The sequence below is a fragment of the Lithobates pipiens genome, unplaced genomic scaffold, assembly GCF_037356315.1.
Source record: "Lithobates pipiens isolate NorthernLeopardFrog02 unplaced genomic scaffold, aLitPip1_a1.2 Scaffold_3, whole genome shotgun sequence".
Lineage (NCBI taxonomy): Eukaryota > Metazoa > Chordata > Amphibia > Anura > Ranidae > Lithobates > Lithobates pipiens.
This window is the reverse complement of record NW_027507790.1, coordinates 234,667,877-234,687,961: the sequence shown is the minus strand read 5'-3', so window position 1 is coordinate 234,687,961 and position 20,085 is coordinate 234,667,877. Positions and strand designations below refer to the sequence as shown.

The 20,085-nt window shown below is 42.0% G+C and overlaps 1 protein-coding gene across 1 annotated transcript in view; it reads right to left on the bottom strand.

Moving 5' to 3' along the window:
* The window catches only part of MTMR12 (myotubularin related protein 12), an 87,318-nt gene that overhangs the window by 11,369 nt on the left and 55,864 nt on the right, over positions 1-20,085 (bottom strand). Inside the window, exons 6-12 of the mRNA XM_077462903.1 lie at positions 18,263-18,356; positions 16,172-16,301; positions 16,009-16,084; positions 11,992-12,098; positions 6,509-6,633; positions 3,644-3,722; positions 1,333-1,403 (exon numbers count right to left, since the gene is read on the bottom strand). Coding sequence (XP_077319029.1) covers positions 1,333-1,403; positions 3,644-3,722; positions 6,509-6,633; positions 11,992-12,098; positions 16,009-16,084; positions 16,172-16,301; positions 18,263-18,356 — 682 coding nt within the window. The remainder of the gene's footprint in view (positions 1-1,332; positions 1,404-3,643; positions 3,723-6,508; positions 6,634-11,991; positions 12,099-16,008; positions 16,085-16,171; positions 16,302-18,262; positions 18,357-20,085) is intronic.

Genomic DNA, 20,085 nt, shown 5'->3' with positions numbered 1-20,085 from the left:
TTAGAGCACCATGACTTGGAGCAAGTCGGGTATGGACGCAACGTGTCAGCCGGGCGGAGCAGTGTGATGTCATCACCTTAGGCGACATCTTGGATTTCCAATAATGTTTAGGTGATGCCATTTCATTGAGCAAATTTGTAAGTGCAATTTTAGTTATGAATAAAAATTATTAGGTTTTACACTATGGAGTTTCCTTCTGCTTTTATCCTTTGAATACCCTTGGATGGAGACCTTTCTGGTTGGAAAGTGATCAGCCACAATTACTGGAGGAAGACCAGGAAAGTAAACAGGATACTTTTTAGTGCCATTTGACCTTCTGTTAAAATAGTGGGGTCCAAATTAGAACTGTGGTGGTAGTAAGGCACATATTGAGTGGACTGAAAGTGAAGATTATATTATATATTTTGGGAGATGGTCATCTAAATATTAGACTCTGGCCACAAATATTTTTTGGATGTTTGGATACTGAAACACTTGTGTGTTATCTTATTTGAAATTTATATATATATATATATCTCTATCTATCTATCTATCTATCTATCTATCTATCTATCTATCTATCTATCTATCTATCTATCTATCTATCTATCTCCCCATCTCACACATACATACACAGTTTTTGTTTATTTTTCAGTAATATTTTTATATTTTGCATGGTCTATGTAATTTGTAGTGCCAAGAGCACTTCCCTATACACTACATTTCCATATTTAGATAATTTTTGTGGCGTGATTACACATAGTGGTGGCAGCTCTATGTAAACATTTAGTGTTCTGTATTTAGAATACTGTGAGAGATATAGATAATATATACATACATATATATATATATATATATATATATATATATATATATATATATATATATATATATATATATATATATATATATATATATATATATATATATATATATATATATATACACACATATACATACACACACACACACACACACACACACACACACACACACACACACACACACACAGTGTGTATATGTATGTATGTATATGTGCAGAAAGCCTTCAGATTGCCATATTGCATGTTACAGAATGTAACAGCAATTATTGATAACATTTAAAATTACAAGAGGACTTTTGTAGCAATTTTATATAGTTTTTTTTTGTTGCAAAAGTGGAGTTGCCCTTTAAGCCCTGTGCAATAGACTAATCAAATACATTACTTTCCTCATAAACAACCTTGTTAAAACTATGTACATGGGTTTCTCACAAAAAAAAAAAAAAAAATAAAATAAAAAAAAAAAAAAAATTAAAAAAACAAACAAAAAAACCTATATACATGCACATGACAGCATTCTACTAAAACGTACCTTTAAGAACAACGTTGATTTTTTGGGACTCTAAATAGTCAATGACCTCAATGGCTTTCTTAAGACACTGCCTGTAATAGCAAAAGGTATCAAAAGAAAAAAGTAAAAAATAAATAAAACCAGGAGTCATTCATCTGTATTGTGCATCTACCCTGCTATGCATTACAATTATTACAGTTGCAGCCTCACTGGTATATCACAGATCAATATAGTTCCCAATATAGGAAAAAATAAAATAAATAAAAAAACATTATAAAACACAGAATACAATCAACATATCAAAGCAAGGGAAGTGTAGAGTAGATTACACACAGGCAGAAATCTGGTGCATCTATTCTGGAAATGAGGTAAAAAAAAAACACAAAAAACAAAAACACACATTATATCACACACAAAACATAATTAGTCATAGTAAATAAAATCAAGTTGCTGTCAAACTGCTTTTCATATTCAAGCACTTACAGATTCCTCTTTAGGACAAAGTTCATTTAAAGTTCGTCCTAAGGCAGTCAAATTTGAGAAAGCCCCACTATATGTTTGTTATGTATTCACACAGCTAACCCATTTTTTTTTGTCAAATATTTCTAGCCTTTTACATGTTTCTCAGGAGGTGTCATGACTGACTGCAAGGTTTTTCGATCAATGTCAGAGTGAAACCCACATCCAACTCGCAATAGTGTGAACGCAGCCTAAAGCCTCAAACATGATGAGATTATCAGAGGTTACTAATCATGCAAAAATTCTCGGACAACAGAATACAACTTTGGAAGTGATGTAATATGTTGCATTGTATTCTCTCATTCATTTCTTAGCATGCGTAGTCATGCACCGTCACGATCAGCTCTCGAAAGCTGTGCACCAACCATCAGATCACCATACGATCGTTTTGAAAGAGTCCAGTTACTGGTATGCAAATTTTATCTTCATCTGAAAATCATCATGTAATCCCTTCTCTATCTCTAAGCATTCCTGGACAGACGTAGTAAACAGTGACACAGCTGTCACCAGTGCCGAGGTGTCCTTGATGTGCTGGCTGCGATTTACAGCTTGGCTTCATCTTCTCTATGCTGTAAGGGCAACAGTATGGTGGCACCTACACTGAACTGGCCTTCCGGAAACCCGGAGCGGAGTTTTTGTTCAAGTGACATGCATCAGTGAGTTTCTTGTCTTTGTGTTCAATAAGAAAAAAGTGCAGCACAAAAGAGAACCCAATCAGAATATAAAAACATGCATAAAAGTCTTTAAAAATTCACTGAAATGAACCAAAGGACCCAGACAGCAACAGCAAGGAGCATCTACGTGTTGAAAACGAAGCCAAGACACAGATATAAGCTCAGTTTAGTGGTAAAAATAAGTGTGGAATGCAAGACTTCGCTGAGTGTAAAAAGATGTCCGCTTGGAGACTTTGGACTGTAGGCCTACTATGGGGTGTACCAAGATGACCGTGACATTATGTCAATTCCTTACAAGTTTTGATGGGTCGCCTAATCTCACAGAACCCCCGCCTTGCTCCAGCCTTACTTTACCCTTGAAAAAAACGGACACACTCTGTTGACTTCCTGTTAGTTCAGGGGTCCATTCAATAAGGTGAAGGGACTGTCACGCATCCATCGCCTGTGTCTTTGGATTCTTTTTCAAATACGTGGATGCTCCTTGCCATCGCTGTCTTGGTCCTTTGGTTCATTTCAGTGAATTTATAGACTTTTATGCATATTTTTATATTCTGACTTTTTGCTCTGCACTTTATTTTTGTCTTACTTAGGTTTTGTGAATATCCGTAGTGTTCAGCTGGCATACAATTTTGCTTTTATATTTGTGCTGATTGCATTAGGTCTTTGTGTTCAACCCAGCATTGAGCAATGCAGATCAACCCACCTGATGTGAACGAGGCCATATTTGTGAGCCTACTGTCCTCCAGCAATGTGAGGTCTGCACGTCACCTACGTAGCGCATATGTGCGGCAGCAAAGAGAGGGCTTAAGTGCCGACACCACACATATGCATCTATGGGTAATAGATCGCTCCAGGTCTGTACTAAGGATTGGGAACTGGCACCCGATCACATGACCACTGACAGCCGATCACAGTGGTCACATGATCAGGCAGAACTTCCAGGAGTAGCAACCCTGGTAAAAGGGATGCTGGGCAGGTTGGGGGTTAAGAAATATTACCCACTATTGTTTTTATGGCAGAACAGACAGTCTCTTCTAGGGAAAAAAAAACTACCAGCTAGAAAATGATTGTCTTAACTTTAGACCACATGCCACTTTTATGGTAGTATATAGTGGTAGATAGAACTAACTCTTACACACCTGACTATTTCCAGCCAATTGGAGGTGTCTAGCAATGAAAACCACTTGGAGTCTGTATCCCAGAAGTCAGTGGAGTTTTCTACAAAAAAGGTAAAAAGGAAATAACGACAAAAATTAGAAGAGTTTCCCACAAGCATACTGAAAAACGACAAAAGTAAAAATGTAACATGCGGTACAGATTGTTCTGCGGTTTATTATTCACCATCTACTTGCCAATCGCCTAACTGTGAAAATACATCATGACTGATGTTTAATACCGGGGTTACGTTTACAGTTAGATGCCATAACCCCAGTATTTTTTTTCCCCCTCGGGCACTGGTCTTTCTGATTTCACTTTTAAAAGTGGTCGGAGGGGTTGCCAACACTCTTCTCTCCCCCCCCCCCATGATACATGATATCACTTCTGGTTCTGGCCCCATGTGAACAAGGCTTTTTTTTTTTTTTTTTTTAATAAACCACTTCAGCTCTGAGCCTTGTTTTGAGATTTGTTGTTTACAAGTTAAAATCTTTTTCTGCTAGAAAATTACTTAGAACCCCCAAACTGAGATAGATAGATAGATATATAGATATATAGATGAGGGGGGGTTTAGGAAACTTTCTAGCAAAAAATACAGGGGCTCGATGAGGGGTTGAGCCAGGTGCCGGTCCAGGCATGTGGGCAGATCCTAACTCCATGGTTACAATCTTGCCTGAGCCTGGACTGGATCTGACATCAGCTGACAGCGGACTTCAGCTCACTGTCTACTGAAAACAGGTTACAGGAGTGCAGAAGGGGCTGCACTCCTGTGACCCATAGGAGAAGTACAACCAAACGAGCTTTGGCTGCAACTCTCCTTTAAAGCTTATCCCCAGGCAGATAAATTACTTCACATTAAAAGCAGCTACAGAGGTCAGGGATGGTTTGTTTTAAAGCTGGTTAGGAATATGTAAATAACGTAATGGTTTGTGGACAGGTGCACTTTAAAGCTGAACTGTAGCCTAGCAGTGAGGCCCCTCCCACACTGCAAGGGTTAAATACTCATGTAGCCCAGGTGTGGATGGATAACTTACCTTATCCCTGGCTCCAGCAGTGTTCTCAAGCTGCAGGGGGTCCATAGGCAGCAAGGCTAATCACCCTGCATAATGTCTTTTCTACCTCACTTTGTTATACGATATATTATTTTGTATGTTGGAGATTTTTGTATAACCTAATAAGATTCTTTATATATAGATTCTGTTATACTGAGATCCCAGGTCCTGCCCTTGCCCTTATAAATAGATTTTCAGGCCATTTGTATTGTAATGCTAGGTGGCTGTTTTGAATGTCTTATTAACTGATTCCGGACCGCCCACCATACATATATTACGGCAGGGTGGCCCGGCTGCGCAAAAATACGTACCTGTGCGTAAATTTTGCGCATGTGGTTTCTGGGAGCGGGCGCGTGCCGATGTGACTGGACACAGCAGGAACCAATCAGTGGGTCTGGCAGCCACAAAGGCCGCGGCGACCCGCGGATTATTCAAAGGAGACTGATCTGTCAGTGAGGAAAAGAGATCTCGTGTTTCAGCTAAGCTGAAACATGATCTCAGCTTTCCTGCAGTGCATCTGTCCCCCATTCTGTTAGAAAGCACCTCCCTAGGACACACTTAACCCCTTGATCACTAGTGTTAACCCCTTCCCGTGTCATTTATACAGGGATCAGTGCCTTTTTTAGCACCAATCACCTGGGGTCAGATTAATCTGTCAATGTCGCAGTCCCGCTAACGCTGACCGCCGCCAATACTAGTATATAAAAAAAATAAATAAATAAATAAAAAAAAAAATTGAAATGCCTTAAATCTATCCCCCATTTGATTAGACCCGATAACTTTTGTGCAAACCAATATATGCGTATTGCGTTTTTTTACCAAAAATTTTGGATATGCATTATAGCAGAAAGTAAAAAAAAATTTTTTTTTCAAAATGTTTTTTTTTCTTTAATAGCGCAAAAGAAAAAAAAGAAAAAAATGCAGAGGTAATCAAATACCCCCAAAAGAAAGCTCTATTTGTGGGGGGAAAATTTAATTGGGTACAACGTTGCACAACCGTGCAATTGACAGTTAAAGTGATGCAGTGCCCCCATCGCAAAAAAATGGCCTTGTCAGGAAGAGGGTAAAACCTTCCAGGGCTGATTTAAGGATATGTTCTTAAAGCGGGGTTCCACCCTAAAGTGGAACCTCCACTGAGCGGAACCCTCCCCCCCTCCGGTGTCACAATTGGCACCTTACAGGGGGGAGGGGGGTGGAGATACCTGTCAAAGACAGGTATTTACACCCACTTCCGGGCATAGACTCCCGTGGGAGTCTATGTCATTTCCTGCCCTGCCGCGCTGTCTGCTGGGACACACACGGGTCCCAGTGACAGCGCAGAGAATTCCTATTGCGCTGTGCGACTCGCGCATGCGCAGTAGGGAACCGGGAAGTGAAGCCGATTCGCTTCACTTCCTGATTCCCTCACCTAGAATGGTGGCGGCAGCAGCCAGGAGCCGAGCGATCGATCGGCCTCGCTGGAACCCGGGACAGGCGAGTGTCCATTTATTAAAAGTCAGCAGCTGTAGTATTTATAGCTGCTGGCTTTTAATATTTTTTTTTTTGGTGGAATCCCTCTTTAATATGTCAAAATAAATCAGTATATTTAATGTAATTGTATTTGTTTAGACTATACCTTTGGAGGTCCCATTTTTAATATATTTTGGGTTTTGTCTATTATGTTAGGGATGGTCCTTCCAAAAGGTAAGAGTTGAGTTAACACCTTGTCATCATGCAAAACATTTTATTTTATGAAAAAAATAAAAATAAAAAAAAATAAAAATTTACACATCACCATATTATCGCTTTCATGCTTACCAATAAGGAACAGCTGTTTAAAGCGAGTGTAGGCCGCTTGGACTTCTGATAGTGAAGGAAGACTTATTGAGAGGTCCTCAATTCTCACTTCTTCATAGGGGGGTCTGTGAAGCGTCTGCTCTACACTGTTAAAACACAGATTTAAGGTGGATCGTTCAAGGACAATGCTAAACTGGGATAAAAGATTCATTCCTAGGCTTCTGAACTTCTTTTAAAAAAAAAAAAAAAAAGGTAACTGTTTATTGAGGTATTTCAAAAATATTGAACAGCATAAGATAACAATGCAAGAAAAAAACTAGTACAAAGAGAGTACAAATAATAAGGCGAAAAAAAAAAAAAAAAAAAAAAAAAAAAAAGGAGTATACAGGTAGGCCAAAGATATCAGAGGCGCATCAGAATAAAGAGGTCACTGGCAAAAATAGAACTGTTGGAGTGGATATAGACAGGGTGTGGGAAAGCATATGACAAGAGAACAGCCCTACTACGCAGGGGCTTTGCCGCCTGTGTAACAAATACAATCCACAACCCGGGGAAGAGATGACCTGAGTGCCATTTGTCACAGCAAACAAGAGGACTAAAGGAGCCCAAAAAGTGAGAAAGAACAGAACAGAGCAAAAAAGAAAAAAGGGGGTCCCCCAGGATACATCCACATGTCCGCATATGGAGGCTGCATGAACTCCTATCACACCGAGAGCAAAGAGCGGTCCAGGTTCAAATTGGCATTATAAGTGATCCAAGGTTCACAAACCTTCACAAATTTAGCATTTGCGTCATTCAGACTAGAGGAGAGCTTCTCATGGTACCATGGTCCCCATGAGACGTTGTTTAACCTCAGCTGAGTTGAGAAACGGTTGCCCCCAGGCCTTGGCCAATGTCTGGAGAGCCGCCAGGAAAACAAATTCCACAAATCTCCTTTGGTTCTTCAACAGAACCATGATAGGTTCTATAGCAAAGCCTCCCATGGACTACGGCCAGGGGTATTATCAGTACAGCTCTAATCAGTTTTCATCTGGGTCCAAAAGCAGATCACTTTGCGGCAAGTCTACCAAATGTGGTGATGGAAGGCAACATATTTTATTTCATAATACAAGAAGTGTTTGAAATATGAACTATGGCTATATCAAGCCTCTGCATTCTTGGGGGCTGTCTGGAATGTAACAAGTTGCACATCAAAGCTTTGTAGCATATCAGAATCTTCATCTGAAAGAAGTTAGGGCTGAACAGCAGCTTGACTCCTGACCAACTGGTGTGATAACGCTCTGCAAGTAAGCCTCAAAAAGGAGATGGCTGACAATATGATTCATGGATGTCCTGCTACAGAAGGCTAGTGGGGTGTGGTTACGATTGAGTCTGAATGAATGTGTAAATAGTGCACAGAAGGGAAATCTGCCCTTTTCCGCTCTTGGCTTGTGCCTGATGGCTCTCAGAGCCTCATGGCTCTCTGTTACCATCTTGAGCCCCGCTGATGAGACCGTGTCTAGGGGACAGCCTTGTGTTAAGTACCTTTGATATCTTTTGTTATATGCTCTATAGTATTTTCATGTTAGCATTTTCCTATTTTCTTGGGAAATAAAACATTGTTTTATTAAGCAGTGTGTTTATTTTCATAGCTAACCTTATATTATTGTGCCATCAACAGTAACATTATCAGTTTCAATAGACTAGCCAACTATAGGAATAGACAAATGAATACATATATAGAATAAACAGAGGGAATCTGTAACCACCTTTGGGTAATATTTATTTTAGCATTTTTATTTCATGTGGAGTAAGATGCCATGCCCCAAAAGCACACTGGAGAAGCGCTAGGCATGAACCAGGATATATATACGATCAGGGATGGTAACTGACTTTCTAATGGTTTGAATGTTAGAAGGTCAAGCAATAAAGTAGTAATTTGGAGAGAAGGTATCCCTGGGTCTCTTTTTTTGCCAATCTGAAAAAAAGATACTGTGAGGGTGTTTATAAGCAGGGGCGGGCTCATCACTGGGGATTCAATTTTCTTGGGACATCCTTTTAATACTACTTTCACATTTACATTCTTGCTGTACCAAATTTCCATTATCCAGATGTGTACGTTCTTCTTTGAGGGGCTGTCTATTTCCAGGCAATCATACAGCCTTTCTGATCAACAACAAATGAGAGAATCTCAGACAGAGTGAATGGTTTCCAGTCAGACTTGTATGATATATTTGAACTGTAAGATTAATGCTGGCCATACACATATGTTGGCACCATCCGGGTCAAAAGACTTTAATCTGAAAATAAAAAAATTTGAATGGAAAATTCTTGGTCACTGATTGCAGCCAAATCGCATGCAATTCAGGTGTTAAGGCAGCCATGGGTGCAGCAGCTGTCAGAAAACCATACCCAGCAGGGGAGATTCCTCCATTCAAGCGGTTGGTAGCATGCATGAGGGATTCCACTGATTACAGTCATTCAGCCTATGGAACTGAATGACAAATCTCAAAGTAGTACAAAAAAAGGCGAAACTCTCCCACATCCGCACGAGGTCCCTCGTCGGTAACTTCTTCCAGCAGGTGCTAGTCTTTGGCCACCATGGGATGACAACACTCCCACACATGCGCAGGAGTACAGTCATCCCGGCACACAGGCAGTGTCCTGGAGTGTTAACTGAGCTGTGCATAGTAAACAGGCAGGTAAGTATTTTGCTGCAAAAGAGACATTGCATGCCTGCCTGTTCCCAGTTTAATTTTTACCTTTAGTTCCACTTTAACCTGTATGGCCAAGCCTTATGGACAACCCTTCTGAGTGTATAGCCAGCAGAGCCGCATATGTATACTTGCCTGGCTGTGTCTGGCTGGAGTCAAAGACCTATGGCAAGCAAGCAGAAAACTAGTCAGACCTCCCCCTCTCTCTCTATACTTCCGGGTTTAGTATGTGAAATTGAAGCCAAAAAAAGGTCAGCGTGAGAATTGAGAAGTAGTATTTTCACAGGGCAGTCAACAGTTACAAGTTACAAGCTTACATTTTTCTCTCAGAGGACAGGTTTCCTATAAGCCTCACACACTGTAGCAAAAAAAAAAATAAAAAATAAAAAATAAAAGATTTTACAGGAATTTGACTTTTTTCTGCCCCTAAATGCACCTCTACATTAGCCTATGCATCCATTCACAATTGTTTACAGGCCTTTAGCGGTAGGAGCGTTTATGGGCAGAAATCTGATCATGATCAGGAGAGCAGCGTTTGGGCAAAACAAAAACACCCAAAGTGCCTAAACCCTACGTGCGTTTAGTGCTTAAGCATTCATTTTAATGAACAGAGTAAATTAATATTCTGCCCAATTAAATAAACAGTCAAATGCTTGACACACATGAATGCATTTGAAAAACGCGCCTTTTAGGCACATTTTTTAATGCTGCTTTTCTCCTGCCAGGGGAAAAGTCATTCAGAAGAGCTGGGCAAACTCCCAGTGTGCATGAGGCCTTACAGTGTCACTAAACCCTCAAGAGTAAAATCAGTCTGTATATATCTAGTTAAAAAGGGATATGCAATTAGCGGACCTCCAGCTGTTGCAGAAATACAAGTCCCATGAGGCATAGCAATGCTCTGACAGCCACAAGCATGACACCCAGAGGAAGAGGCATGATGGGACTTGTAGTTTGGCAATAGCTGGAGGTCTGCTAATTGCATATCCCTGCAGTAAAACATGCTTGTTATACTCACTGTGGAACCCAAGGTGTTAATCCTCTACATTGTGTAAAAAAGCTGTTTGATCCCATCTTCTCTGTCCCTTTCCTTTTTACAGTCCCCAATCCATCTCCTGATAGTACAGAGCCCTGGAGGCACTCTGCACATGCTCAGTTTGGTGTGTATTGCTACAGAGTTTTTTTTTCTTTTCTTTGGAGGGTGCATGTGTTCAGCACAGGGCTAACCAGCACTTTCAAGACAGAGGGTCAGGAGTCATGCAGCCTCATAGGACAGCCAGAGGAGAGTGAAAACTCCTCCTACAAGCTTTAACTAGTGCTCAGCTGGCCACTAATAGAAGTCACAAGACTGCTATTTATTGCTAATGAGAAAAGGTATCTAGGATGGATAAGGACCTGGGGGTCCTAGTAGATGATAGGCTCAGCAATGGCATGCAATGCCAAGCTGCTGCTAACAAAGCAAACAGAATATTGACATGGATTAAAAAGGGGATCAACGCCAGAGATAAAACGATAATTCTCCCGCTCTACAAGACTCTGGTCCAGCCGCACCTGGAGTATGCTGTCCAGTTCCGGGCACCAGTCCTCAGGAAGGATGTACTGGAAATTGAGTGAGTACAAAGAAGGGCAACAAAGCTGATAAAGGGTCTGGAGGATATTAGTTATGAAGAAAGGTTGTGAGCACTGAACCTATTCTCTCTGGAGAAGAGACGCTTGAGAGGGGATATGATTTCAATATACAAATACCATACTGGTGATCCCACAATAGGGATAAAACTTTTTTTGCAAAAGGGAGTTTAACAAGACTTGTGACCACTCATTAAAATTAGAAAAAAAGAGGTTTAACCTTAAACTACATAGAGGGTTCTTTACTGTAAGAGCGGCAAGGATGTGGAATTCCCGTCCACAGGGGGGGGGGGGGGCATCGATCGTTTCAAGAAACTATTAGATAAGCACCTGAACGACCGCAACATACAGGGGATATACAATGTAATACTGACATATAATCACACACATAGGTTGGACTCAATGGACTTGTGTCTTTTTTCAACCTAACCTACTATGTATTTAGCAGTTTATATTTACAAAAATAATTGAATTTCCATGTTCTGTGTATTGTGGGAGACCAGATAGAGTGGATGCAGGCTCCTGGGTTTAATCTCACACTGAAGAGCAGTTTCACCTTTTTAGCAGTCACAAAGCACAACAGCAATGCATATTTGCAGAGGAGACCCTCCTTATAACTATGCCCAGGGGTCACAATAATCAAAACAGTGAACAATTGCACTGGAAAACTTATTTTTTAGCTCTCCACTTTCATCAACTTGTTGATTTAAGTTTTTTATTTTTTCTCTAATAAAAACATTTTCATTACATACTGTATTTTAAGCCCTACTGATGTCATCACTGGATCCTTGTGCAATGCATGTAGATCATGGGTAGTGGAAGGGGCTATACATAGCTTCTTCAAAAACAGACCACCATGGTATTGCCCACTTGTGATGCTGAGCTTCTATGAATGAAAGAACTGAAACCCAATGAGTGGCAGGAGAAGGCCAGGGACACTAAGGCTTAGATGATGCTGGATGTCTTCTAGCAGGGAAATGAAGCAGGTTGCATCTGACTTGCTGCAGCATTCAATGCACACTGTAAGAAGCTCACAATGTGCAGTGAAAAAAATCAGAGTAATTTCAGAAGAAGGGAGGAACCTGTACAACTGTGCAAGACTGAAAGCTGGAGCTCAGCTTTACAAATATTCTGTCCCACTGTATAATAACAAGAAATATACCGAAGGCACCAACACATGATATGTACCTGTTGAGGAAAGCTCTCTGGTCCTGGATGGCGTTATCATCCACCTCTTTAGGGAGGGAAGCCATCTTACACAGAGCTGTGCCATGCTGACTAGACCAGCACCAAATCTAATGCCAGACGAGAATGAGAAACAAAAACACATTTTAAGTAAAATCCACTTTCACAAAAATAAAAATGCAACATACAGACCTATGAAGAGACCCTGTCACCACCTGCTTTGCTGCAAAGTAAAAAAAACTGGCACAGAATCTGAATCAGGGGTACTTGCAGAAATACTGACTGCTGCAGCAATACAGTGGAATATCGTTTTTTCACAAAAAGTGAAAAGGTGAACTTACACAATCCCCCACCGGGTCCCCATTGCACTTACCTCTGTGGGCGATGAGCCGTAATTTGCAATGCAGCCAGTGCAGTGCTCCAGGGAATGGAAAGCCCCACTTTTCTTCCCCATCTTGTCTTAGGGCTTCAGGGACGGATCTGAGTGATTTTGATTAGTCACGTGTTAGAAACTTTGACCAATCATCTCTCAGGATGGGGAAGAAGAGAGGAGCTTTAAAAAAAAAAAAAAAAAAAAAAAAAACCATCGCTGGACCGCTGCACGGGAACTGACCGCTCATCATCCATGATGGTAAGTGCAACGGGGCCCCCGGGTGGACAGGGATGTGTAGGGTGTTCATTCACATTTTATTTTTCTGTGAAAGCACTGGCTTTTTTCCAAAAACAAAACAAAACCTGCAAGGCAAAGTTATACCGCATACTAGCATATTATGTGAAACTTACCTTAAAACTAAGCCGTCCAGCAGCACACTATCACTGCTCACAGGGCTTCCATCTTCACCCGTCTTCCTTCCAGGTTGGCTGGCCTCAATTTTTTGATTGGATGAGCCACAATGTTGTTCACAGCACAGGACTCTGAAGGAACGGCACGCATATGCCGTTCCTTCAGAGCACATGCGCCGGTGACTTCACCGGCGGCTTCGCAAGTAAATATCTCCTAAACGGTGCACATTTAGGAGATAGTTACTGTGCTTACAGGCAAGCCTTCTTATATGTAAAAATCAACCAAGTGATTTTACTCCCACTTTAAGAAAAGATATTAGGCTGACAATCCTATTACTAAGGCCCATTTAACACGGGCTGTCCAATCAGGTCTGCCTGACAGTTTTTAGGCAGAACTAAAAATCGGACATTATATGCAGGGGTGGGGTGAATGTGGAATACTAATACTTCTACAGAGGCGCCATCCCGGGAAGATATGCAACTATGTTTCAAAAAATATATGGAACTGGATGGGACTTTAATTGTGCCTCTGAAAAGTGTAAACAAATGAAATACAATAACAAACTTATGAAAAAAAATAGCCAATTTACTATAAAAACAGGTTTTAAAAAGTACATTACAGTTTGTACGATTAGGTTTGAGTTCAGGGTGTGCAGATCCCCAACAATTAATAGAAATATGACCTACGCATTTCACGGACAGTGCCGCTTCGTCAGGGCCTCCAGTATGTTGTGTGACTTCTACAGATTAAACATCAATTAGTACTGTATAGATTATAAAAATTACATAGATCTATGTAATTATATATAATCTATACAGTACCAATTGAGGTTTCATCTGTGCCATCTTCAAGGGGCTGACAAAGTGGCACTGTCCATGAAATGCATAGGCCTATTTTACATCCATCTGTTGGATTGGATTATAAACAGACCAGGCATTCCGTTTTCACCCAATTTCCTCATAGAGAACGGGACCGTGCCCAACTCCGCTGTGCACAGTGAGCAAAGACAGACCCATCATCTGCCTACTCATCAGGGATCAGCGGAGCAATCACCCGCTGAGCAAGCGGAGTCCGCCAAACGGAGGCACCCATGTGAAAGGGGCCTAAATGGACACATCCTAGAACATGTTGGCTACAGAGCCTTCGGGAACACCGGTGAACCCCACCTACATCAGTGTGTTTCACTAGAATGTAAAATACCTTTATAGGATTTTAGGTTAGATTATTGTAGATTTTCCTTTTGTACTACATTTACCAAACGACACATACATACAGCATAAACCTACATAAACAAGAGAAAATTGCAGAGAACTGTCATCAGCCGGCTGTATATTGCACACAGGGCTCCTCACAAGTTTGAGGAATGTCTGACTAAGGCTCCATTCATACTAGCGTGACGCCAAAGTCGCACGATTTCCAGTGTGACTTTGAGAGCAACTTTGATTCAACTTTACACGCTCTGGATCAAGGTCGCATAAAAGTAATGCAGGCACCTTTTCAGTCGCTGCGACTTTAAGTTGTACCAATTTGAACGGGTGCCATTGAAAATGGGCTGTGACTTGTCATGCGACTTTGATCTCCAAAGTCACATGAAAAGTTGCACAAGTGTGATGGAAGCCTAAAAGGGGGAAAAAAAAAAAAAAATAAAAAAAAAAATAAAATTTTTTACCAGTGCCACTTGCTTAAAGCACAATCATGAGGAAAGGGGCATAAATTACCATTTAGTAATGGAGATGCATTGGAGCAGGGCACTAAATGCCTGTCTCTGGGGCAGGTCAAATTGACTGCTGGTGTTGTGGAGCGGCTCTTATGTTCTTTTTTAATTGTCAACCTTTTCAACACAGAGGAACCCTTGAAATAACTTTCCGGGTTAAGGGAACCCCTGCTGAAATTTACTTTGTTTACAACTCATGACACATTACCGTGATAGTCAGTGTGAAGAATGTGCCTTACATTTGTGGTCATTGGGAAGAATTACCCCCTTATAGATGGATAAAAAGATCAATAGCGTCAGTGGGAACTGATCTTCTGAGAGCAATGACAGCCAGTGGCAATTTTTTTTTTTGGGGGGGGGGGGGGGGGGCAACAAACAGTACCCCCCGGTTGGTAGCATTTATCCCATTGCTTCACTGGTGGCTTCCCCTGCTCGGCGGCAGCCTCCCATTCCCCTGCTCTCCGCAGTTCATCACGGCGGCGGCTTTCATTTCCTCCCTCCTCGGCGCCCAACTGGGAGTCTGAGTGTTCTGATTAGCCAGATGGAGGATCAGTGTTTTGTTTTTAACCGCAAATATTAATTAGCTGTTGTAACACCTAGATAGGCTCACAAGCCCACCCTATTTTGAAGCCCATTAATCAGGTGCTTAAAAAATAAAAAAACACCCCCATCGCTGTAATTCAGGCATCCTGAAAGGGGCCGGACGCATGAATAGGGGGTGGCCGCGGCAGCCGTGGATAGATTAATGTTATGAATGAAAGTATATTTATTATACAAATAGAGGGTGGCGTGGATAGAGGGTGGCGTGGATAGAGGGTGGCGTGGATAGAGGGTGGCGTGGATAGAGGGTGGCGTGGATAGAGGGTGGCGTGGATAGAGGGTGGCGTGGATAGAGGGTGGCGTGGATAGAGGGTGGCGTGGATAGAGGGTGGCGTGGATAGAGGGTGGCGTGGATAGAGGGTGGCGGCGCCCCTAATGGATGGGCCGCCACTGTCTGAGGCAGAAATTGCTCCAAGGAACCCCTAGCAACCTCTGGAGGAACCCTAGTTGAGAAACCCTGGTGTAACGCATATGTGATGGGAAATGGCGATTTATTGCCCAGCTGACATATATGCATTCACAACACAGAAGGTTGTGTGCTGAGACAACACAACACTTGCCATGAAAGTGAAAACAAACACTGAGAAATTCGTAGGTTGGGCATGGTCAAAAAAATAAATAAATAAAAAAACTTGGCACAGCAGCTAGTCGATTTACTAAAACCGGAGAGAGAGCGTAAAATCTGGTGCAGATAGAAATCAATCAGCTTCTCACTTCAGCTTGTTCAATTAAGCTTAGACAAAAAAATAAAATAAAAAAACCCTGGAAGCGGATTGGTTTTTTTAAACCAGATTTTACACTCTCCAGTTTTAGTACATCAACAACATTATCCTACTAGAAAGTTCTACTAGTGGCCATTTACAAGGCCAACTGAACCCGGAAGGAGAAAAGATTTGGTCTCTATAGATCTATAATTACTTACAGGTATTCCCCTTCCCTGGAATTTAGAAACACTCTCCTCCTGCAGAGATATTGGCACCACAAAGTAAGGGGGTAACCTGCAGGAACAGAAGATAGAAGTGTTACATCAGCACGGCATGCTATACAAACAGCGGGGCTCAATTCCTACATGACAGATCCCATACCTCTCCGACAATCTGTAATCCTCATTGACAGACAGCACTTTGTAACCCAGGTTTCCTTTGGTGCGGTCCAGTTCTAGCCTCCAGTCCTTCAGTGTGTCAAACATCAAAGTGTTATCCCTGGTGGTTGCCGCTAATACAAAGCAGAAAAATCACAGAAATTTAAAAAAATACAACAACCCGACTGCAACTGCTGCTTCAAAAACAATACTCCCACTACTAATACCAATAGTACTAAGAAAAAGAAAATCAAACTAGCTCTAGTACCAATAATCATACTAAATCTACTACTTGTAATCCTGATACATCATCAATACAACAATGATCCTGCTACCAATAATCCCAAGCACTCTTAAAACATGAATAAGTATTACCGCAGATAATAAAAACAAGATTATTCTATTCTGAATAATTTTTTGGCACCAATACCTTGGCCCTATGAAATTAGGGGGCACAGATTTATTGCATAGCATTCTTCCCAACCCGTGGGTGGCGTTTCACTGTTAGAATAGTCAGGTATTTATGGCTGTGATGATATCCAGCAGTGGCGGCCCATCCATAAGGGACGCACCCCCCCCCACCCCCCCCCCCCCTCCATCCAATTTTTTTTTTTTTTTTTTGTTTGTTTTTTGTTTTTAAGCACGCGATTAGAGCCTAAGGCTCTAATAGGCTTTAAAAAAAAAAAAAAAAGGGTGGGCTTGGGGCACAGTGGACACCCACTTGTGTGACAATAGCACATGTGTACTCACTATTGTCACATTGATTCTCCTTCCAGCCAATCAGGAAGCGGATCCTAAGACCTGTCACCTAGTTGGCCAAAAGGAGAGGCGATCCGATTGGCTGCCTAGGAGGAGGAGGGAGGAGTCGAACAGAGGAGAAGAGAGGGGAGACACACAACGTGTTGCAGGGGATGAGAAGTCCCGCCGCAACCTACATGGGGTAAGTGGTGGGGGGGTGACTTAGCAAATGACTGGGGAGGGAGGTGGGTGCATTGTTTGCTGCACCACACGCACACCACCCGCCACTGATCTGCACTTCAGCTCTGGCGCATTGTTTAGAGATGTAGGGAAAGCCACAGCCCGGAGCCGCCGCAATCTAGATGCAGTAAAGGGGGCGGGGGGCTATGGGCGACACACAAGAGGAGGAGAGAGGGGAGTGCTGCTGCCACAGATCAAAGTGACACCCATGCTGCTGGAGAGGATACAGGGAGGAGGTGGTCCGCTCTGAATGCTGGGTTCCCGCTTTCCTCCTCGTCACGACGTCACTGGTTGCTAGACGCCAGGCTTGCCGCAGCTAGCACCCAGTTTGGGCAGTGAGCCAGGCAGCGGCCAGTGGTAAATAATAGCAGTCTAGGCCAGGAGTACAGTACACGAGGGCAGTGAGTGACAGCGTTGATGCGGCGGAATTTTTAGTGGGCATCAGATCGGCCAAGGGGTTAATTCCAGGACACTGTCCCAGAATGAAGGTGCCCGGGAACCTGGGACAGACCTCTCAGACACGGGACTGTCCTGGGCAACCTGGGAGGTACGCTTTAATGTACCTCTGTAGCAAAAAAAATAAAAATAAAAAAAAATTAAAAACACATTTAATATAAGTACAAATATATTTACCCGTTTAACTGCCTGAATTTTTATTCTTTTAAAAAGTTAAAGAACGCTTAGCATATGACCCGCTGATGGGTACATCGAACAACTGGTCCCCTGCAGCACTGTGGTTGCATCTGCTTACTGTTGCTTCACCAGAGAACACAGTAGTCATGTGGTAGCTGACAGATGGTACCACAGCGTAAAGCGGGCGGGGGGGGGGGGGGGGGACCATACATCCGACAAATCAGAGGCGTGCCAAATGAATGATAGAGAGCCAAGGAACAGAAGGTCACACGGGTAGAATAATTCCTCTTTTACACGAATACCCACCTCCACACAGTGGACTTTAAATCTGGAAAAGGTTCTATATGAGGATTTGTGATGAAATGGACAACACACTTCAAGATTTGCCATTTTGAGATGCTTTTCTATACATATGCAAGGCTTAGAATTAGCAACTCACAATAACAGAGAGGGCATGCATTTAGGTTGTATCTTCCGCACTTACCTATGTAACACGGGGCAGCTTGAGTGTATGAGAATAAGAAAAGAAGTTTCAGAAGCTTTGGACTTAGCGTGTGATGAATGATTCCACTGACAATCTAAGAAAGAAACACATAAGTAGTACAGCTTACATATTAGAATACCAGTACATAAGCCAAGATATCACTTATGTATGGAAATAAAATAAATCAATAAAATAAAGAGCAACTCCCACCAACACAAATTTCTCATTGAGCAGTGCAGGGCCTGAGATGCTGCCAGGTCATTCTGTCTGGCCAAGATCTCGGGTGGATGATTTTCTCCCATTAAATCTGTCGCCGCTATACCAGAACTTCAAAATGAGCGGTTGTCTCCAACCCAAGGCTACAAACACACAGTTACAGGCTGTTCAGGCCTAAGCCTTGCGGTAATGTGTGCTCCTGCAAACGCAAGTACCATGAAACAGTATTGTTTGAATGCCACCCCAATTTACTACACCAACACACCTGTGTTCCAATGCTTGGTACTGCACTCCTTTATAAAAATGCTGCCAGTTCGGTTTTAGGACCGCTTTGTTGTCTTGGCAGCCCATTCAAATAATTGTGTGACATAACATGCATACATAAATGCACCACCAATGCTTGGATAGATGTGATTAGACCCTTATTTTGGAGGAGCATCACCCACCCCTGGTGGCTTCCAGGTCACGAATCACAGCGCCGGAGCTGCGAGACCCGGAAGTCGCTCCGTGATCCATGGCAGCGGCGAAGAGGAAGACAGAGGACCGCTTTGGGGGCTTCATTCTCAGGCAAGTTATTCATAATGAGCTAGTATGCTATGCATACTAGCTCATTATGCCTTTGCCTTATAGGGTGTGTTTTAAAAAAAAAAAAAAAAAAATTTTTTTGTCTTTACTTCCTCTTTAAGAGAAAAGCGAATAACTGCCGAAACCAGTATAAGCTAAAAATTGCATGCAACACTGGAGTATACATAGGGCAGAAGAACGGCCTTCCAGCTTAATACACAATTACAGACCCAGGGTTTTGGACAGAAACAAAGAAATAGCAGTTTGGGATTCACATTAGAAGGATACAGTAATTGAATTACTGTATCCTTATAATGAGGATTCCGCACTGCTATTTTTTTGTTTTGAGCTCCTTGGATCTTCACCTGGCAATATGCAGAATCCTTGATAATTGGTTTGACCCATGTTCACTTCATGCTGATGTTAAAGACCGACTACTGTCGAAACGGGATCTTGTAGGGTGCTTTACTGGTCTGTGTTTTTTCTATAATAGCGTTTAGGTTCCTCAAACAGGGTTCCATGGAGCCCTAGGGTTCCTTGAGCAATTTCTGCCTCTCAGATATGTTGTAGTCTATTGACATGTCCTCCGGCTTACAAACACAAAGCTCATACAGGAGGAAGATGGATCTGCAGGAGCCTGAGATTGCAACCCTGTCTACTGATAAATGTATTTTTTTTTTTTTTTTGCAAAAATATGTACATGTATTTTTTCCAGAATGGTGAACCTAACCTTTATAAAAAAAAAAAAAAAAAAAAAAAAAAAAAAAAGGAGGTCCAGGTTTTAATTTCACTTTAAGTAGTGTGGTTGGGCCAAGCTGGTCCAAACCTACTATTTCCTTGCCGCAACATTCTGGCTGCTTTAAAAAGCCTTAAAGCGGAGCTCCACCTAAAAGGGCAAATTCCTCCCTGCTCTTTTTAGGAAATGTCACTTTTGTATTCGGGACTGGACTTGACAGGTACACACACTCCCACTTTCGCTCAGATTACCTAGACAATCTGAGCAGAAGTTCTCCTCCACTCCTCCCTCCCTGCAGTCTTTTGGG